General features: G+C 29.1%; 1 protein-coding gene across 2 annotated transcripts in view; it reads left to right on the forward strand.

Moving 5' to 3' along the window:
* The window catches only part of LOC123292252 (cell growth regulator with RING finger domain protein 1-like), a 63578-nt gene extending 42650 nt beyond the window's left edge, over positions 1-20928 (forward strand). Inside the window, exons 7-8 of one of the 2 annotated variants that reach the window (XM_044872829.1) lie at positions 17888-18270; positions 20316-20928. In XM_044872829.1, coding sequence (XP_044728764.1) covers positions 17888-18270; positions 20316-20544 — 612 coding nt within the window. In that variant the 3' untranslated portion in view covers positions 20545-20928. The remainder of the gene's footprint in view (positions 1-17887; positions 18271-20315) is intronic. The other variant, XM_044872827.1, reaches the window with a different exon arrangement.
* Positions 20929-24192: the final 3264 nt, after the last annotated feature.

A 24192-nucleotide genomic window follows, 5' to 3' on the forward strand; every position in this document is an offset into this window, starting at 1 on the left:
TTTTATTGCACTAAAGAGTACGTTAAAATAAACAAAAAACATCATAAACTTCTTAGTGTAATTTTTTTATAAAAGTACAGTAGAATCTCGATAACTTAAACCTCGGTAACATAAAAACCTCTGTTACTTCAAAAAATACTATGTTCCCTTCCCATCAGAGCCCAAAACCTCTATAACTTAAAATACGCAACCTCTATAACTTAAATAAATAATCTCTGTATAGGCCCTCAGTAACTACATAGAAACATGTACATACCTCTATATTAACTAGCGTACATAGAAACATGTACATACCTCTATATTAACTAGGGTACATAGAAACATGTACATACCTCTATATTAACCTTTACCTAACATAGACACTTGATAACTTAAAACCTCCATAACTTAAAACATTTTGTGTTTCCCTTGGACTTTAACTTATCGAGATTCTACTGTATTAAATTATTATTATGGTTCCGAACCCGACAAAAATCAACGGAACTCTATTACTAAGACTTCGCTCTCCGCCTGTCTGTCAGTGTATCTCATAAACTGATTTAGTTAGAGAGCTGGACTTTTGATAGAGTGCTTATTGCTATTAGAGCAGTCAAGTTAAAGATTAAGAGCAGTCAAATGAGAGTTTGACTCCCACAAGAAAGATTCCGTACTTGTTTCTTTTATAAAAGTATTAAAAAAATGTATATAGTGCGAATGGCGATTGCGAATAATAAATGGCGACCGAAAGGCCGCCAAAATTACGTTAGTTTTTTTGACTCTTCTAATTTTTATAAAAATATTACAAGCCCTGTTATTCAACACTTTCTATACAGGGTATTTCAACAGTTCAATTGTTTGTTTCCCTTGTTATTTTCATATTTTATTCAATTTATTTAACCAAATAGACGGGTATTCCCAGCATGAAAGCACTTGTTGACAGATTTGGCTTATTTTTTTTCACAGACTCAGAATAATGTTAGCTGTGACATTCCGAGGTTGAATTTTTGGTCGCTTAGATCGCGAAATTGTAAAACCCGAATATTAAAAAATTATCTCGGCAGAATTGAAAAAAACGTTAGAGAGTTAAAAAAAATGTTTTTAGAATAAAAAAATAAAAAAAGGCTTCACCTAAGCCCTATTCCTAATCTGTGAAAAAAAATGAGTTAATTTCTGTTGAAAAGTGGGTTTTACTATAGTTTTAGCATAAGAACTGCAAATATGTACCATCCTGGAAATACCTTAAATACTTGTGACTTTTTCTACATTATTTCGCCTACTATAGGTGCGTATTTATGCGTTTGAAATCGTATTTATACTAGACGCTAAAAAAAGAATGTGCTTTAGAAGATACAACTATAGCAATTATTTCAAGGTAAGACATTCTTTTATACATCATACCGGCATTGTATAAAGTACTTTTTTTTAAATCTCCATAAAATTTAATCAAATTGATAAGTAACTAGTACATGCATGTTTAAAAAAAATTTTTTTTATTAAAAAAATTTGTAGGTAATATATTATAATAGGTACCAATCTCGCACAAATACAATTGAATACCTCATGTTCAATTTTTTTCTAGAATTTTAGGTCAGCAATTACGTAAATTACATTGGTTCAACAAATCTCTTATATTTTATATTGACCTTCAATAAGTGAATTATATGTTAATAAAAAATTGATTTACACTCTCATACCACCACTATACCTATACATAAGTATAACAAGCGAAAACAAACAATTGACTGAGTTAACTGTTGAAATACTATGTATAAACAGTGTGTATAAACACACAAAATGAGTCCAACGGATCCAAGAGTCAATAGAAATATGTTGCTCATTTACGAACTCGACTTCACTTTTTATGTCCTGTGTATGCTATAAAAATTTCAGCTCAATATCTCTTTTCGTTTTTGAGCTATCGTAACAGACAGACAGACATTTTATGAATACCTATACCAAAATTCTGTACGTAGCATAAATATTTTTAAGCGTTATAAACTTTCGTATACCTTGATATATTTCATATATACCTATAGCGTATAAAACTGCGTTTAAGTGAGTAAACTTCGACTTTTCATTAACTCAACATTTCCGAGAAAAATGCACATTTTTTCGCAGATACAAAATTTAAATTTTCTGAAATATTAGGACAGTTTACTTTACCTTCACTATTCAAGCTGTAATTTTTTTTTAATAAAAATACTCATTGGTTTACAACAAAAAAACATCCAAAAACCGCTAATTTTTTTAATTAATATTTGATCGTTTTAATTTTTTAAATTCAAATCTGATCGTTACTAAAGTCGTATTTTTATTGTCTAAAACTTTGATACTATAGTTTCTTTACGAAGTCTGGTTTCGTCGAAAATCATGAAAATGACTTTTCCACTCTCCTAATCATGAACCTTATCTCACCTTCACAATTCAGCCTGATTTCAGAACAAATTCCTTTTGGTTTTAATCATTTTTACACAATTTTCAACTATATCAAATGGACACGTATTTATTATAAGTATAAGAAATTTATTATTGCCCCTATTTTACAGTATTATACATTTAATAATTTTTAAGTTTATGTGGAGGTTATAATTAATAATAAAATTTAAAGTAGGTACTTGCAATTAAAAAATTAGATGTAATTTAATTTTATATTTCAAACGAAATTTTTTAGATTTTTATTTCTATGATTGACGTATTTTGGTTTAAAAATTTAATATAACAGAAGGTTATTACGTCGATCCAATGATCCAATGTTAAAAATTAAAAAATCTTAAACCATTTTGTTTGTATTCCAATTATTATCATATTAGGTGCTTGGGTTATATTCATAAACAGTCGGCCTAAATCAAAAGAAAAATAGGATCACAATATGTATCAACCTTATAATGCCTATATCAGGCATGGGCAAATGTGACTCAGAGAAGTCCCTCATACTTATGAAACTAAATAACGAGCAAGACAGCGACAACCTAACCAGTGTCAACCAATAATACGAGTATTTTTTTCTACCTATCTCATTACTATTAGAGAAACTGAGATAGGTAGAAGAGTCGTATACTTGTCTCGCTTCCTCCTCTATGAGCAATGCGGACTTGGATAAAGAGACACACAATGAAGTTTATGGCACACAATAAAGTTATAAGAATGGTGACTTCGATTTAAAATAACTCGCCCATGCCCGGTCTATATTGTGCATTGCGGAAAAATATCGAAAACAATTATCTTTTCATTACTTTTATTTTTTTTATTCTTCTATATATATTACGATAAACTCAAGTATATCATCTCCAACAATATACCATAGAAGTGATTTTATACCGTGTTCGTAGATCTTAAAAAATATTGGTAGTTAATTTTTTTTTTGTTCTTTGACGTATTTTGATAATCTAAAGCTAATATAATTCAATTACGTTTAACACCTCCCAAATTATAACAGAAGGTCAACTATAAAATTTTTTAACCAACTATTCTTGTGGTTTTGAACGCCACAACATATTTTTCATTAACATATATTCTTAATACAACCAACATATTTTTCATTATTTTTAATTTTCTAAGTAAAAAAAAAGCCCAATTAGATTAAATGTAAAGTTTAATTTAAAGTAGTTTTAATACAAAAGTTTTAAATTATTTGTGACCCTGATTTAAAATTTTTTTGTGTAATTTATTTTCTTAAACCTGATTTCCATTGATTTCATCAAAAGTACTAGTTTTATGATATAACAAGTGAAAACAAACAATTGACTGAGCTTATTGTTTAAATATCATGTATAGACAGTGTTGATTACTCTATCACATTACACTTATATCTATCACACATTTATAACTGATATTCCCATATAATGCATACCAACAAAAGTTGTTTAATTTTTGATAAGGAACATTTTTTATAATTAAAATTTTTTCTCTAACGGTTTACAAAATGGGTTCTACGGACCTAAGACCCAATTGACCTATGTTGCCCATTTACGACCTCACTTTTTATGTCCTGAGTACGCTGTAAAAATTTCAGCTTGATATCATTTTTCGTTTTTGAGTTATCGTGTTGATAGACTACTAAATAAAGAAAGATATCCACTCTTAAATAGCCACACACACATAACCGATATTCTCATATTAATACACACTATAAACTTTGCACCTAATTAGCGCCCTTGTGGGTAAACGGTGATGTTTACAAGAAAATGTTTCAGAGAAGTTGTTTATTTTTTTCTATAAGGAACATTTTTTACATTTAAAATTTTGTTCTATCTCTAACGGTTTACAAGATGGGTCCTACGGACCCAAGACCCAACACCCAATTGACCCATGTTGCTCATTTACGAACTTGACCTCACTTTTTACGTCCTGAGCACGCTATAAAAAATTCAGCTTGATATTTCTTTTTGTTTTTGTGTTATCGTATGGGCAGACAGACGGACAAACGGACGGACGGGCAGACAACCGGAAATGGACTAATTAGGTGATTCTATGAACGCCTATACCAAAATTTTATTCGTAGCATCAATATTTTTAGGCGTTACAAACTTAGGACTAAACTTAATATACTATATATATTTCATATATACATGGTATAAAAGCTGGCGCCTTAACAATCGCGACTATCTAACACACATGATAAAATATAACATAAGATATTAAAAATACTAAGTTCATAAGCATTGCAATATTTTTCATCAACTTTTTCGCTTTTATTCAAGGTTTAGCAACCGAATTAACGTCTGGCAAATTAATTTTAGGTTTTTGTATACTTAAATAACATAATATTACAGATATACTAAAATACTTTTAAAATTTAGGATTATTACCTGCACATTTATGGCCAAAGCTCTTACTAAAAGAGCTCGAAGAACAACATATCATAAAATCAGCCATAATAAAATTCTGTCTCGAAAACGTTCCGAGCTCCTATACTATATAGTATTATTGTGTATTTGAACTTTTTAATTGTAGTTTTTAAACACGAGTCGTGTACTTTATTATTACATACAACTTAAATTCATAATTCATTCGATCATCGATTCGATCGAAGTTCAAGTCATTTGCCTTTGTTTGATTGAATCACTGAAAATCGTTCTGGTCGCTAGTCGAACGGCGCTGTTTAGTAAAATGGCTAGGCGATTAATTGAATGGCTAATTAAGATAATTGGCTGCGACATGTACAAAGTATTTTCTTCATCTGCATATGATATATTACATACTTATTTTTAAGTAGCGCATAATATGTAAAAGCCAACAACTGCATATTTTATAATTTCCGTGGGTTTCTTTATTTCTCATGATGCTAGGTCAAGCTTGCAAAATTTAATTACCAATGTACCTACTAATAATATTTCAAGGTTTGTGGTTTATTTTACATAGGAAGTGCCAAATGACCTTTACAATTAATTCGCAAGTTCACGAATAAAACAATAAAAGTCATTCAAAAAATTGTTCCTGGTTTTTTCTGTGAAGGAACTTGTTTGCTTACAAATTCAAAAACTTTATAAATTCACGAAAACACAATTCCACAATTATTAATAATTTTGTTTATGTTAATTTTATTATTAATATTGTAATGAATGAATTATTTTTTAATTGACATTTAATATTTATAAACAAATGTATACTAATTTTTTTCTCATCATAGTCGAGACGAATAAACGTTTTTTACGTCAGAAATTTAAAGAGGATAGTTTATTAACTTTTTTTATATAAAAAATACGATGGTGACAAAAAAGAATTTGCATTTGGCTTCATTAAAGAGAATTTATTATTATTACTTTTTGTTTTTGTTTACTTTTAATCATGTATACGATATTTATTTACATCATGGTCTTTCGTTTATAATTCATGATTTTTAATATGATACATATTGCGTAAACTAAATATTGACATATATCTTGTCTTGTAATCTTAATTAAAGAGAATTGAAAAAAATACACTCGAACCAGGAACCCGGACTTCTTGGATTCATGCCAAACGCTCTACCAATTAGGCCATTCGAGCTCTAGATACAGAGTGCAATTTTTTCAACTCATCGAATTTTTATTTTTACTCTCTTTAACTACTTATTTATTATTATTATTAATTGCTTTGTTTACTTTAATCACGTATACGATGTTTATTTACATCTAAGTCTCTCGATTAAAATTGACAATTTCAATATGATACATACAGCGTAAACTAAATATTGACAAATATCTTGCCTAGTAATTTTAATTAAAGAGAATTGAAAGAAATACTCTCGAACCAGGACTTCTTCCGGGTAGGGCGCTTGGCATGAATCCAAGAAGTCCGGGTTCGAGTGTATTTTTTTCAATTCTCTTTAATTAAGATTACTAGGCAAGATATTTGTCAATATTTAGCTTACGCTGTATGTATATTTAAAAAAATATACAAATCTTATGCCAGGAAATACTAAAATCATATCATAACTACTGTTTTGACTATTCTAAGGACCGCCAGAGTACTGGACTGTTTTAAAGTTTTACTATTTTTTAGAAATACGCAATTTTGATTAATTCTTGTTATTTGATTATTACGTATTCAATTGTTATTATAAACTGGTTAAAAATTTTCAATTGTATTAGTTAATTTTCCACGAAAATAACTTGAATAATATGTTTTTTTGTGCAATTTTAAATTATTTAAATAATAATAATTCCAATATTTACATTATTTGTTAGCAATTTCTAAAAAAATTTTGACATTGAAATCATTTTTTGTTATAAATATTTATTTAAGTAGACAAATTCTTAAATTTTTCACCTCCGTATTTTGTTAACAACATTTCTTGGAGTCCGAAAATCAGAAAAACGTACTAAATTCGATATTTCAAGGGGCGTGACCTAATAAATATATCTAAGAAAATATAGTGCATATATTTTCTTAGACTCTAAGACTTAGAAGGACTAAGTTTAGTAAGAGGAGCAAGAGAATTTAGAATTTAGAACTATTTATCAAATATTTTATCTATTGTTGTTTTAACGTATTTTGTTTAAGGTGTTTCGATACCAAAACGAAGGCGTTACCAAAAAACTGAAATTTTGTATGTCAATTAATGAGTGTTTAATACGCCTTCTGCACAAATTTCAAGTCAATTCTCTATACGATTTACGATAAATTATTTATTAAAAACTGCCCTATTTACAAGGTGGTATATGAAAAAATAATAATAAATGTTGGATTTTTAGTCAATAAGTGCTGTTTAAAATGTTACCATTTACATAAAAAACTTTTATCAATATTCCTCTAGGTTTAAGCTTTAATATCATACCAAAATTAAGAGCTGCTGTGCATAAAAATGAAAATTTTTTTTCCTGTAAAAACACTGACTTTAGTAGTTAATTTCTCCTAAACAGTACAGAGAATCGCAATGAATTTTCCACAAAAGACGTATAAAAAGATGATTAATTGATATATATTATTTCAAATTTTTTAGATTATTTTGATATGGAACTCCCCATGATCTAGCTACGCTACTGACACAATTGACTCCAACAAGTACTACTCACATATAATCTATGCAAACATCAAATTAAATAAAAAACATTAAAAATATTTATGGTCTGTTAAATATTGCAAAATATTGGATAAATAATTAATTTTTTGTTAAATGTGTGAAGTTAAACAGCTTAAGTTTTGCAAGTCTTGCTGAAAACAATTAATATTAAATATATACTTGGATCTGTTAATTTATTGTTATACCATGTATATATATAATATATCAAGGTATATTAAGTTTAGTCCCAAGTTTGTAACGCTTAAGAATATTGATACTACGAAAAAAATCTTGGTGGTGTTCATAAAATGATCTAATTAGTCCATTTTCGGTTGTCTGTCCGTACGTCTGTGAACACGATAACTCAAAAACGAAAAAAGATATCAAGCTGAACTTTTTACAGCGCTCTCAGGACGTAAAGGTCGAGTGAGGTCGAGTTCGTAAATGAGCAACATAGGTCAATTGAGTCTTGGGTTCGTAGGACTCATCTTGTAAACCGTTATAGATAGAACAAAAGTTTAAATCTAAAAAATGTTCCTTATTAAAAAATAAACAACTTTTGTTTGAAACATTTTTTTGTGAACATCACTGTTTACTCACGATGCGATGGCTCACATTAGATGCAAATTTTACAGTATGTATTAATATGGGATTATCAGTTATATATGTGTGACATGTATAGGTATATGTGTAATGTGATAGAGTAGTCAACACTATCTATACATGGTATTTCAACAATTAAATCAGTCGATTGTTTTTTCACTTGTTTTTAGATAAATTTGTGGAAAGATACTTAAATCTTATATATTATTTCTGTAGCCTATTTTTTCCTGTCCATACGATATGTTCCTTATTACTTTATCAAATTCCACATTTACCCTTCATTTTAAAGCTTAATGTGAAACAATTTTTTGAAATATCAATAGATTGGACAGAATTCAGATCCTAAATTCCTTCGAATTTCTCTTTATAATCAATTTCTGCTGAATTCAATTATTTGGCTTATGAAAAAATGTTTCAGACAAAAAATATTTTTCTTATTATAACGAAATATTTCTTATTTAGAAGTTGAAAAACGCTTATTTTAGAGAAAAGAACAATATTATAGTATATCATGTTTATACCATGTATATGAAATATACCAAGGTATACTAAGTTATGTCCCAAGTTTGTAACGCTTAAAAATATTGATGCTATGAACAAAATTTTGGTATAGGTGTTCATAAAATCACCTACTTAATCCATTTCCGGTTGTCTGTCTGTCGTCTGTCCGTCTGTCATCACGAAAACTCAAAAACGAAAAAAGATATCAAGCTGAAATTTTTACAGCGTGCTTAGGACGAAAAAAGTGAGATCGAGTTCGTAAATTAGCAACATAGGTCAATTGGGTCTTGGGCCCGTAGGACCCATATTGTAAACCGTTAGAGATAAAACGAAAGTTTAAATGTAAAAAATGTTCTTTATAAAAAAGTAAACAACTTCTGTTTGAAACATTTTTTCGTAAACATCGCTGTTTGAGAGCGCAAATTATGCGCAAATTTCATAATGTGTATCATATGGGAATATCAGTTATATATGTGTAATGTGACAGAGTAATATCAACACTGTCTATACATGGTATTTCAACAATTAACTCAGCCAATTTTTTGTTTTCACTTATTTAATTATATTTTGTGGAAAATTTGGAATTTGTAGTCTAATTCTGGTACGTAGTTATAGCGAATAATTATGGAAATTTTCGATTGTTTTGAATATTTGTTATTATATTATTTATTAAATCAATATTTTTTTTTACAAATTTTTAATTATTTTCAAAGTTGACCTTAGTCAATATACAATGTAGTTTATAATCTTTTAAATACACAGGGTTTTATCTTCTCCATTAACTTTGTATAATGGAGTTGTTCAAAATAACAATGCGCATACGTTATCTATCTCTTACTAACTATAAAAAAAAACTCTTTTTTCAATAGGCGCAGACAGAAAAGTGAACACTCATGGCTTTTTTGATCGAGTTCAATGTGTTAAGGCGTAATTCCACTGAAGCAACACTGAACGATATGTTTCTCGTATCGGTTTCGAAATCGTTGCGTTGCTCCACGCAGAATGCGCTTTGTCGTACGTGACTTTGGCATGGGCTAAAGCGATCAGACAACTTAAGTTTGGTATATCATGGCATTGATATATCAAACTTAAAATTGAAGCTATGATTTTTACAGAAAATGATAATCGAGAACTATCGCAAGTAAAATTTATAACTTAAAATTTTAATCTTTTGAGATTTTCTTCGAAACTGTAAAAGATAATTTGAGAGGTTCCAAATTTGTAATAAAAAGTCCACCTGCCGAAAGTTTAGAACTCCACTGATTTTATTTCTAAAGCCAAATGATGCCCCGATTTTACCTTTCTTAACAAAACTTCTAGACGAATCAGTTTAGACGAAAAAAGTGTTAATTGAAGTTTTTTTTGGACCTCAACCTTTGGAGCCAATTTATTTTCTAAATGTTCAGGAAGGTCCAATTAACAAAATCTACTTGGTGCCGCTAGAAAGTTTGGCATTTGCTATGGGCCAATTATTATTTCTGAGATTTTTGAAAATCTTAAAATTTTGAAAATATTCGACAAAATGGGCCAGAAACGTACCCACAGGGGGTTTTCGGGATCGTTGATCAATATTGCCAAGGCAGAATTTCGATATACTCTCCCCTCCTTTGGTAATTCGCCCACTGGTCCAAAAAAGCAATATTCTAATGTGGATCACGAATCCGAAATTGCAATGTGGATATACTCCCCCCTTTCTGAGATTATTCGCCTCCCGCTGGCCCAACACAGCCTTATTATGTAAATATTCATCAAAATAGACCAAAAAAAGTATACTCGGGGGTTTTTGGGGTCGCTTATCTCGAATCCGAAGTTAAAATGTGGATATACTCCGCCCTTTTTATGTTATTCGCCCTCCGCTGGCCCCAGCAATATTCTGTAAATATCCAACAAAATGAACCAAAAAATTACTTCGAAAAAAAAAAAAATTAAAACCCATAGACCAAGGTAGAAAATAATTCTCTGAAATGGTAAAATGATTCGTCCAGTCATTATATTTGCTCCATTACGCGCTATGTACTAATGTATATAATGCATGGTAATCGATAATTATCATTTGAAATTAAAAGCAATATAAATATTTATCTATTATCTACGTAGGTAAAAATTAAAATTAATAACACAAAAGTGGTGCGACTATTATGCGTTACCCTACCTGTGTCATTAACTATTGTTATTGTATTAATTTATTTATATTTTTATTATTTATTTTAATAAATATAATGTTTGTTAGATAATAATGATTACAGATTAATAGAAAAATAAAATATATATATAACGATATATTTTAATTAAAGTAATTTTATTTAATTAAATGGAAATTATTTTCAATTTTCAATGACAAAAACGCGTTTGGGTGTAGAAACTTGCCAGAGGAAGCAGATTCGAAATGTTACTAGATGAAGGAAGCTAATGTTAGCTAATTCTCGTTTCTGGGTAGAACACTATCTCTTTGTTTATTAATTATTTTTTATAAAGAAGTAATTTTAATAAATAATTATATAATATGCAAATATTATTGTTAAGTATTACTGACAATTATATTGCCTACAATATTTATTAGTGGTAATTTATTGATATTAATATTAATTAATATGTCATAAATTTAATAACAATTATCATATCAATTTAATAATTATTATAATACGTATTTTTATTGTAATCAGTTTGTTTACACTTAGGAAATATACATATTTTATAAAGACTTGAAGGAAATTATTATTCTTACTACAGTAATAATAGGTGAAAAACGTTCTATTGAAGACAAAAATAACAACAAGCCGTGGGTAGGGTGTGGTGCGACCCTTGAGGTCCACACGAATAACTTCCCAGCATAATAAATTGTTATAAAAATTTATAAAAAAAAATAAAATCTCGGCCGACAAAGAACGACTCGCGCCCGTGAAATTATTTTCGGACCATATTGCTGCTAATATGATCACTTAAATGGCTTTTATATTATAAAATACAAGTTTTGCCTTCTCTCTTTTAAGTACGCCTATGTGTTTTATTTAAATTTATCGAAGAAGGCGTACAAAAATTATTTGAAAAATTCAAAATTTTAAGCATTGGAATGTTAATAGAATTATTTTGAAGTCGAAAATAGATAGCAAGTGATAAATACACGAAATAATCATAAAGGCACAAAAAAGGATGAGTCTCACTTTCTAGAGTTACGTTCCCAAATAGACAAGACAGAACATTTAAAATGTCGGATTGTTCGACAATCTACTTGTTCGATCTAATTATATCGAAAAATATATTCGAGACACATTGAGATTTAATTTTAACAAAATTGTTTTAAAAGAAAATACCATTTCGTAAACTTCCACAGGTAATCGGGAATGGTTTTAATACAAGTTAGCTATGTCCCACGAGTTTTCAATCACAACATCGAATTAGTATTCAGACATTATAACATTCAATAATAACATTCTTAATGGAACAGCCATTATTTACTTAAATAGATGTAATGTGCTTATTTAAATATGAATTACTCTGGTTTTTTATATAATTTTTTTTTAATGCAAAGTCGTAATATTTAAATAATTTTTATTTAATTAATATTTAAAATAATAATAATAAACCTTGTTAGCTAATTTTAAAATGGGTAATAAAAATAACTGCAATTAAAAAATGTAAATAGATTTATTCATGTTTTATGGGAAGATGTAGGGGAACGTGTAATATCTAGAATCAAAACTAACATTCAAGTGTTTAGTAAGGGCATGAATTAAAATATCAAAATGGAAATTGTTTCTTTTTATAGTACTGCTATTCCTTAACACTAGGTATCTTTTTGATAATTTAAATACTATACTATAAATAAAAGCGTGCGTTCCATGGTACATGATGTGTTAACAATAGTACAACATCATATTGCACCATGTTTCACACTCGAATCTACCTCTGGAATCACTCTCACTGATTGTACTGGAAGGGGCTTTTTCCAACATGTTACCAAAAAATATGGTAAATGTTTTAAAAATGATCAATATGTTTAGTTCAAACTCCCTGTTAACTGGTAACAACAATCTTTATGAAGTTGCCTCAATCACATGTGGCTAGACATGATAGATTTGCGATCATGTAAACCAAATACTCTATTTAAAGTGATTATATATTCCACCTAAGTACAATTCTATTTTCCATCAATAAAATGTATAACTTAAAAACTAAAATAAATCTCTTTCATAGAAGTAATGATTTTGTTTATTTAACTTCAGTGATTTTGTATCAACAAATTCATATTTTAAATTCAATCCCATTGTAAATACAAATATTTAGCTGTACTTGTTACAATCGTTAGACAATTGTTTGAAATTATTTTTAGTTTTTACTTTATTTCAATATGAAACGGCCAACTTCGGGATGGGGTTGTCATTATTTTAATTTTTTTTCCAGTGTAACAATATGCATTTATCAGCTAGAAGATACAAAACTATGTTTCTTTTATCCCACTAATAAAACTATATTGACAATCAGTTTTCAGCCTACCTAATTCTCAAAAACATACATTTATTTCAATACAATTTGCTGTCTAGTAGAGATGTCAATATATGTTTAGAAACTGTAGAAATGATTCAAGGTACATTGTACTCTAAATACTTCATCTTACCCTATTATAAAATTGTAAAGCATTAGAACATTTGAAACAAACAACCTTCAAATGTATATGCATATGTGCACTTCAAATGTTTACAATTTTAATTATTCTAATTAGAGCACCTTAGATAATTTTTCATCTACATCATTGAATACTCAGAAAGTGGGGAATTCATGATAGTAACTATTCAATTATTTCATGAATTAACATCGAAGTGATCATAAATCAAAAGTACAAGTGACCAACTGCGAAGCTGCAAAGGATTCCTCTATCCTTATATCGAACGTATCTTCTAAGATACGTTCGAAAATATGTCAAAACATTTTTATAATCTCTTTAATACATCGAAAGTTTCATATTTCAATCTTATGATTTTTCGTGTTCGGGGGTGGCTATCTTGTGCTTAGATGGGCAGGCTTAAAAGGGCTGACTCACAGGAAATATAATTGAGTGCTCTTTGCTTAGATTTCTCAACATCGAATGATATTGAATCATACTTTGTATAATACTTAAGTTTTTTCTGCCAATTGCTGGTATCTACACTAATTATATAAAGAGAAAAGATTTGATTTCATTCGTTTGCGTTTGTTTGTTTGTAATAGATAAACTCAAAAACTATACTGGACCGATTTTGAAAAACTGTATCACGAATATAATGCTACATTAGCAGTTAGTAGGTAACATGAGCTGTATTTAAATTGATAATTTTATCAATTTTAGCGCTACGAATTTTTTCCTTTATAATTCATATTCTGAATTTTTCGAGCTGTCCCATCTGACCTAATTGTTGGCGACGCCATTAAGCCTATCCTTAGCCACGGGTACCGCACTGTGTGGAATTCCGCATGGGTTGAGATAGTTTTTTATATTTGTGTGTTTATAAATTGAATAATTTCACAAATTTATAGCGGAATTGTATATTTATAATTGACCTGTACCCGTATAAGATAAACACATAATACGAAGCAACTTTGAATATGATTATATAACATTTTCACTTTTTAATTCACATTTTATTTATCATATACCACAACAAATACTACTAAAAAAAAAGATTAAACCATGTTATGGTTGTTTACAATAATTAAAGTCTTGTTATCTTTTACCTACCTTACCTATGCGCTATGTGTGATTGCTATAAAAGTAAGTTGTTATTTCTTTATAAATAAAAATGTAGGTCACCATTACAAACCACATGCAATCATTGAATGCTGTTCAAGTGTTCACATAATACTTAGTTTATTTTACTCTTCTTGGTCTCTGTTCTCTGTTACATGATAATAAACAAGAAGATGTTTTTTTTCTGTTTTTTAAAAGAGAATTTATAATAAAGAATGTGAATGAAGCATTAAATAAATAATTTCGTATTGTTGATTTTTGTTTTCAAAAAAAAAAGTGAATGGATAACAAATGGATTAAATATTTTGATTACTTCATTTTATTATTGAATTTGAAATGATGTAATGGTTGACATAATATGGTTTTTATAAAGAGTGTTCGATTTACATCTAGGCATATAAATATCACGAGTATGACAGAGTACATGCGTTAAGCAATGCATCTAAGTGAGAGGTATTATATACATTTGTTGAAACTTCTATATGCGTTGAGATAGTTGTAAGACGCTTGGAAAGTGGGAGTTTCTTAGTTGAATAGATGAACTACAACCTATAAGCCACGATACAAGTCACTTTTCCAATTTCATATAACTCTTACTTAGATGCAAAACATAATGATGTGGGTGGCCTCTGTTAGAGACATAAATGTCTGATGAACGGAGGTAAAACCCCATTATTATTATTACTTAGATGCATTGCTTAGCGAATGTACTTTGTCATACTTGTGGTATTTATATGTCTAGATGTAAATCGAACATTCTGTATATTTTCTCTTATATATTTCCCTGGCTCTCTCACGAGCTATAGCAGCTCACTATTGAGAATAAAAATTCTTTTTATTAGGATTTAAGATATAATCTGACCCCCATCCGTTTAAGTTTCGAGTTTTTTTAATTTTTATAGGCCCCCAGTTGTTTTTGGGTGCATTGTTTTCATTAAATTATCCGGATCATTTTGGTACACTGTGTCACAAAAATCGCACGTATTTACTTTCAGTTTATGTACTAAAACTACCTGCCTACCCGCTTCACTGGACTTAAAAGTAAAAACCACCGCTTAATAGCTTCCACTTCTCTTGATCTTACTTTTCTCCCTTCCAAAACACTCGAAGGAATTTTTTACACAGCTAAAATATATGCACAGTTTTCAATTTTTTAAAGGTAAAATGATGTGTGAGCTATATTGTTGTACAGTGTCATTCAAATCCATTCGGTAGTTTTAAAACAAATAAACAAACATCTTTACTTTCACATTTATAATATATAGGGATGTGTATTTTTTTGGCCCACAGAGTAAATCCTTTTTCTTCCAAGCGCTAGGAAAAATATTTTTAAATAGAAAAAACGGTTTGTTTATTTGATGTACAATTTAATGTATGCTTTTCGATAAGCTCTCAGCCCCGCGTCTGCGCACAACTCTTCATACAAAATAGACGGTGAAATTCTGATCCTTCAGAGACTTATATCCTCCTGAAAATGAATTCCTCATCTTTTGCAAGTGTCAGAAACAAACAAATAATTTATTCTATCCATCTTCGTTTTTTTATGAATTTTAATTTAACTTTTGTCATGGTATCAACTTGATCGAAAAGCATACATTAAATTGTACATCAAATAAACAAACCGTTTTTTCTATTTAAAAATATTTTATGGGTAATATGGCCAATTACATTTTTATGGGTAATATGGCCAATTCGACATCAGAATAATTATCCCCTTATGTGTTTTATCCACTTATCCAATAGAATTTCGCACCAGAAAATGTCATGTAGAAGTCAAAATAATATGACAAAATTAACTACTGGAAGAATTCAAATTAAATTAATATTTTATTAACAGAACCAAAAACTTGTTTTTTTTTTGTGTCGGTAACAAACAAATGTAACATATGAAATAAAAAAAATTGCGAAACACGAGATCACTCTAGTTTTTAAGTAAAGGAAAAATACACTAAATAACTTGACTATTGGTGAAAGTATTGTTCTATATTATTTCCAAGCGAATATGTCTGCAATAGTCTAGGTCTATATAAATACAGAGTGATTATTTAAAAAGTTTCCATCTTTATATTTCCAGAATGCAAAATCATGAAACGCGACAACACGTATTCACTCATTTTAGGGAAAATGATGATACAGTATTTAATAGAAATTTAGTTTTTTTAAATGGCACTACATATCTATTGGAGCGGATCATTTTTTTTTTGTCGTATAAAAACTAAAAAGCACATTTTTTACTAGGCCTCAATTTTCGGTACCTGATTTTACGATTTTTAAGGCTAAAAACTGTAAGAATAGTATGAGAAAACAATTTTTATTTTGAAAATTGTCTAGTTAGAAATATTTTTGCTGAAAACTTTTTAACTTGAATGAACTGAGACGTGTATTTCCGTTTTTTGAAATTTCATTCTTTTCAAAATATAAGGGCGGAAACTTTTTTAATAATAACCCTGTATATTCTTGAATTATATTATTGTTAATTATTTATCTAGCTGACCCAAAAACGAAATATGGCTAAGAGTTTAAAGGGCATAAACCTACTTTAATATCTACTTGTTAACAAAAATATACAACAATTTAGCTTCTTTTGTGCAGAAAATACTATAGCAAACTAATTATTATAGTATTTAATTTGATAATACGTTATTTTATTTTATAATCGCACCTCTATAACTGAAATAACCTGTATTGTGACCTCTATTAATGGAATCCTCTGTAAATGAGACATATATTTATTTATCTGAGATTTATCTGGATATCTGAGACACTGGGTAAGTAGAATACCTCTATAACTGAGACAAATTTGCAGGCCCCTTGATGTCTCACTTAACCAGATTTCACTGTATTTTAATGAATTTCCAATGTTAAAAGAATTTTTATGGAAAAATTTCTTTTCACGGAAAATTTTATTGCATGTTTTTCTTTATTAATGATCTCTTAAATACATTACTTTTTCCTCAAATCTTATGGAGCGTATTTAGACATAAAAACTATTTACTTTAACATAAAAAGGCAAATTGTCAACATCAGCGATTACATGAAAATAAAATTCAAACAAAAGTTGTTTAAAAAAGAAAAAGAATGATTAGAATAGAATAGCAAAAAATGAATATTCTAACGGGCACTGTGATTGTGATGCTCATAGAATAGAAAAATTTAACATTGATTTCCGAGAATCATTTAAAAAATTTGTTGAAAGTTTCCTGGAAAAATTCCAAACAAAGTTCACCATCAAAATGGAAAAAATAAATTTTTTTTATTCGTGTCCTCACTACCGCGCTCATACATCCTTAATTAGTCAGGCACAACGGGTTTTTTTTGGAGAAATCTATGAAAACATATCATCCATCTACCGTTTTCCTATAAGACCAATGTTAAATATGCCTACTTTTGAAATCATTTATTTATTTAAATAATCGGGCACCCCCCCCCCCTAAAGTTTTCAGAATTGATTTAGACTTAGTCCAACTTCATATTAAAAAAAATCAAGCCTTTTATCCAAATTGCCCTAGCCTTTTATTTGCCTTCGAAGTTAAAGTAATGATAAGAAGAAAACAAAATGCATTTTGAATAGGTTTTAATATATTATTTCTTTGTTTCAGCAATTATATTTAGCAACGGGAAATTCAACAAACTATGATGAAGAATTACAAGTAGCCACTACAGTTGATCCCCAAGCGGGATTAACATTAGCCGAACCAATGATGCCATCATCATGCGATGATGATCCTACCTCTTCAACATCGACCACTGGCAGTGCACTTTTGTGCACAAGCAATTCTATGAAATCATCTTCACCGAACAGATCACCACTAGGTGTCAAAAATAATAATAATAACCATAACACTAATAATAATAACCATGGTCCAAATATTGAGGATGTTACTACAAATAATAGCAGTAATACTGTATGGAATGCAGCTGGTGAACAGTTGTGTGTGGTTTGTCAATATTTCCCATTATCCAGAGCATTATTACCATGCAGGTGAGTATTATCAAACAGAGACTAAATTATTTAATACAATTAAGAATTTTTCTTGGTTTTAACAGAAAATAGTTCAATGCTCGGAAAATTTTCTTCAATATTCTCTTTCAAATAATAACAAATATATATTTGTATTTCTTAATAAGATCACTTTTCGTAGTCAATCGAGGTTCAATGCTGCAACATAATTTTTCTTTGTCTATTCCGATATGCTGTAAAATTTTTATGCCATGTATATACGAAATATACCAAGGTATACAAAGTTTAGTCCCAAGTTTGCATCGTTTAAAAAAATTGATAATACAAACAAAATTTTGCTATAGATGTTCATAAAATCACTTAATTAGTCCATTTCCGGTTATCTGTCTGTCAGTCTGTCTATAAACACGATAACTTAAAAACGAAAAGAGATATCAAGCTAAAATTTTTAGGACGTAAAAAGTGAGGTCAAGTTCGTAAATGAGCAACATTGGTCAATTGGGTCTTGGGTCCGTAAGATCCATTTTCTAAACCGTTATAGAGATAGAACAAGATAAATATAAAAATGTTCCTTTTAAAAAAAATAAACAATTTTTGTATGAAACGTTTTTTCGTAAATATCACTGTTTACCCGTGAGGGCGCAAATTTTATAGTACGTGTTATATGGGAAAATCAATTATGTGGATATCTTTTTTCAGTTACATGACGTAAAAAAACAAACGATTTCGTAATAAACACTGCCTTTACATGGTATTTCAACAGTTAACTCAGTCAATTGTTTGTTTTCATTTGTTTATTTTAGATTTATCGATTTTATTTTATTTTTTATACTTACCGTTAATAAAATGTTTACTTTACAAATATTGCGAATTTAACAGTTATTATGTAAGATGTAGTATTCTTTTCCTAATTTTTCTAAATGTTTTTTTTTTTTAACATTAAACAGGCTACACACACGCATACGTATCGAAAAATTGAATGTGAATTACTAATTATATACGTTTGAAGAAATTCGCGTTAATACCTTGGAAAATGAGTTTTTTCGCGGAAAAACAAATATTTAAATAAAAATTTAAAATATAATTTTGTATGAAAAAGCATAAATGTTTTCCTTGTGGTTTATCCGTAAAAGCGGGAAAAACAGAATACACATACTTCCTACAAAATTGCAACACAAAAATTTGCATTTTTTTACTTATTTCTTCACGGTATGTTTTGAAAATTAATGCATCTTTGAAATTTTCCACAGTTGTTTATTAGACTGTAAACACTTTTAAACACGAAAAAAAGTTCGAAAAAAATCAACACACTTTTTTTAAATAGTTTTCCTTAGTTGCGCCCTCGCGGTTAAACAGTGATGTTTACAAAAAAAATGATTCAAATAAAAGTTGTTAATTACGGAATAAGATAAGGAATAACTTTTAAATTTCTTCTATCTCTAACGGTTTACAAAATAGATACTTTTTCATTTGATTGAATGAGCAAAAAAATTCCATTTTAATAATAATTTTTTAGTTGATGCAATAAATTAAATTTTTTTGTAATTTGTAAAAAACTAATTAAAACCCCCCAACTACCCCTAAAAATCAAATTGTTTACAACCTAATAAACAACTGTAGAAAATTTCAAAGATGCATTAATTTTTTCTTTATTACCATGATATTCTATTTAATTTTATGAGACTATTATGTTGTATTTCTGATCAGATTTATATTGTTTCGTACCAAATTTTGTTGTAAAAATGATACAAAATTTGATTTGCCCGTAGAAGGTCACTGAATCGTCAAAAAGTTGAGTTATAGTTCACTATAGCAATAGCTCACTACAGCACCAAATTTTTCTTTTTCTTAGCCTATATATCAGAATTTGAATCAACGCAATACAAATTGAGTAAAAACATCATTGTCCAGTAAGTTGCGTAATAGTTGGGGTCTTAATTAATCAGGCTAAATTTCAAACAACGAACTGGCTTGCGCACTATATAATAATATTTCTCGATTTAATAATAATTTAACAATGATTAAACATAATTAAGCCTAAAATAATGTTTTGTACATATTTTCAGGCACACATGCATATGTGCGAGTTGTTTTGGTAAATTAGAACGTTGTCCAATGTGCCGCAGTCCAATAAAAAGTTATTTTTGTATTCGAGGCGAAGAATATATGCCAACGTCAAATAATGGGTTAAATGGTCCAACATCACCAAAAGGTTTGGAACCAGGATCACCATTATTTAATTGGTTTGATTCCTGGAATGATCGTATTACTGATTTCTTAGGTTTTGGTAGATAATAAATTTCTATAAAAAGATATACTTATTTTCAATGAACATAATGTATGGACAGACTAAGGAATTATATAACACTTTGAATCATCGTTTTTAAACGATCTGATTTTATTGCTTTTGTTTTGCGAGGGAAATCACAAGAAAGTTTTACTTTTAAGTTTATGTTTTACATTGGAATCGATACCATCATCAGTTTCGCTTCTTTCTAGTGAAAGAAAGTTCCCTCAAAATTTATTTATTATATTAACAATCTGGCCTCAAAGTAACCAGTTTGAAATCCGGCCTAAGAAAGTATAAGTTGGAAATATGGATTTTTCGATTATCAATACTTTTCGTTGTGCAATAGATTTTATCGAATAAGAATACGTATCTTATAGAAAAAGTTTATTTTCGTATTTTAAGTTTTCAAATCTCAGGTGTCAGCAAAATATTTGTACATATCCTAATTTTGTTAATATTTAAAAATGTACATATTAATAGGAGAGCCCAGGATGGTGTGTAGTAACTCGAGTGTCGTCGTTACCTATTGGATTTTGTTGTTTAGATGATTTTAAGAGAAAAAGGTCCTATAAATCTTTTTAATTTAGCGATGGCTGAGGAACTTATAGGCCTTAGAAAATGTAAAAAAAAAAATACAGACTCATGGTGTAAGTCGAGCGCGTCAGATATTGAAACTGTTATGCTTCCTCGTATCTCTGATAACGGAAATATATATATAATCTGACGGTTCTTTGCTGGGCAACTTCAATTTTAAATACAAAGATTATTGTGTTATAACCTTCACTTCTTATGTCGTCACTTATCCTCCTTTTTGTTCACAATTTCGTCAATTTTATTATTTTAGTGCGGAACCTTAAGTAAATTTTATGAAATTTTATAAACTCTCTATAAAAGATTTCATAATTTTTAAACGGCTGAACTGACTTCCATGCAATTTACAGTTTTCTAATGTATATACATATCATTCCCATTTATTTGAAAGCAGACTTGGGTATATTTGAAAATATTCCATCGTTCATCCCCATTTTCAACCCTCCTCCCATGTCCCCTTGCGTCGGGACAACAGTTTTGTAATGTACACGTCATACTCATTTATTTGATACCCCACTTGGGTATATTTGAAAATATTCGATTGTTCATCCCCACTTTAACTTCCCACCTTACCACCCCCCCTCGAAGGTTAAAAATATATAAAAACAATCCTTGATGTTGGTTGTATACCGTTTCATAATTTGAGCTTAACCGATTTAGAAGTTTTTGGTGCATACTCTTTTCAGCCGTTATTTCAACCCCTTACAACCCTTTTTCGCATTAAAAAGTAGTCAGGCTCTAGCTATCTCTCTACCAAATTTCATTTAAATCGTTTCGTAGTTGTGGCGTGATTGCGTAACATACATACATACAGACAGGCAGAGTTACTTTCGCCTTTATAATATGAGTAAGGAAGTAAGGATTATCAAACTTAGGGTATGTAAAATATATTTGTGCGTGACATCCAGTATGTTTCTATTAAGGTCCAATCCTCATGTAATAACGAGCGAATAAGAGAAATTATTCGCATGATTTTTCTATTGTCATAAAGCCTGGAATATAACAGTCATGAAAAGACGATTATCTTTACTGCAATCGACAAATGAATGTCATTTGTTAGTAATTAATTATTATTTTTAAAAGTGATATTGAAAATAAAAATATGTGTATTGATGAGTCACATATACCTATTACAGTGAAACGTCTTCATTCAATGTAATTAAATCAAACCTTGTTCTCTATTCTTGTATTATAATTTCAAACACATCTTCTTCAACATTGTTTATTCCAAATATGAAAACTAGTTTGTAAATATAAAGGTCATTTGAAACTGTTTCACTGTAATAAATTAATACACTTTTTGTAATATATTTATTATTATTAAATAATATTTAAATATTAATTATTTAACACCAGTGATATTTAGAGTAAAATATATTTTTCTTTCCCAGTTTTAATAATTAGACTCACAATAAAAAATAAATCGTTATTCAGACCTAATTTCACCAACATTGCTTAACTTTACGGATTCATTAATTTTTCTGAGCCACTGGATAATTAATTCATAACATTTTAATATTTGGTGATTCAAAAAAGTTAAATAATCAGTTAAATAAAAATATGTTGTTGAAATTTGGCCTAATTCTTGTAAAAAAAAAAAAATTAATTAGTGTATAATTAAACCTGTTAAATAATATTTTAGAAATATATGTATGAAATTTAAATTTTCGATAATTATGGATATTTTTAAAGAAAATTTTAAATATTATAAAATAGGTATAGGCATATAATAACATTTGTCGGAATAATTATTTTATTCCCATATTTACACCCTATTATCTTAACGATTATTTAGGGAGTAATTAAATTTTAATTAAAATTTCTCCAATTATAATTTCTTTTTTATTATGTAGGGACTGTTTTTGCGAATAAATCAATTTTGAGTTTTTAAAGAGAAGATATTTTTACAGTATTTTTCGAGTTCCAATTTGTATGATTAACTCATGGAGTACTCTCATCTGGTAAAATTTGGAATATTTTTTTTGTTCAGTTAAACGACACGCGTTTTCTTTAAAATTAGTAAAAATGTAAGTACTTTTCAGTCAAAAATGAAACGGAAGTCTTGAAATATTTCCAATCTAATGTAGAAACAAATATTTTTTTATCAATTTCAATTTTATTTCTCAAGAGTGTCTACTTGTCAGTTTACAATCTTTTCCTAACGAAGTTGCTAGTCTCGCTTTTTACCCAGTCAAAAGGCAATTGATAATTAAAAACTCTTCATTCGATGAAAATGCCTATCCTTCGGACAACTCTTCGAGCCTAGGGAACAAGAAATGGAATTTTTATAGAGGAAACTCAATTTTGTTATCTTGAAATACGGTCATTTAATCGAAATATGCAGTCTTTTATTTTCCGGTCCCCTGCTTTGAACGTGCATATAGTGTTACAATTATCGATCGGCGCTTAACTCGGATCTATTTAGTTTAAACTGCTTTAACAATACTTTGGTAATGTTCACTGAGATGTATTTTTAATCGACAATCGAGCTCACTCTGTAGTCGCAGAAACGAGGCACTGAAGTTCGAAAATTTGAACGGTAAGACAGATTTGAATGAACAATATGCACTTTATAATTTCATTTTAAATTGACCGTAAATATACTAAATTCACTTACTCGAGGGTTTTTGGGGTCGCAGAACACGAATATTAGCGACAGAATTGGTCTTCGAGGTACCTGGTGCCCGATTTTGTCGCGATATTCGTGTTCAGCGACCCCAAAAACTCCTGACTTGCGAGTTTGGACCGATTATATAATGAATTTCCTTAAAACTTCAGGAGGTCGACGAAGATACCGTTTATCCTGGGCACCAGGTACCCCAGAGATCAATTCTGACACGAACGAAATGCAGAAAAACGCATTCCAATCCGTCTTACTGTTCAAATTTTTCGAACTTTGACTATTTTTAGTGTTTCGTTTCCGCGACTATAGCGGTTTCATATCGAAATCTTCGTTAAATATATAACAAAGAAGAAAGTTTCTTTATAGTTGTTCACAACCTCTGAGTTACCTCCACCTTAATTCGATGCTATATTAACTATAATAATAACAATTTTTGGAT

Source organism: Chrysoperla carnea, chromosome 2, assembly GCF_905475395.1.
Source record: "Chrysoperla carnea chromosome 2, inChrCarn1.1, whole genome shotgun sequence".
NCBI classification, from domain to species: Eukaryota; Metazoa; Arthropoda; class Insecta; order Neuroptera; family Chrysopidae; genus Chrysoperla; species Chrysoperla carnea.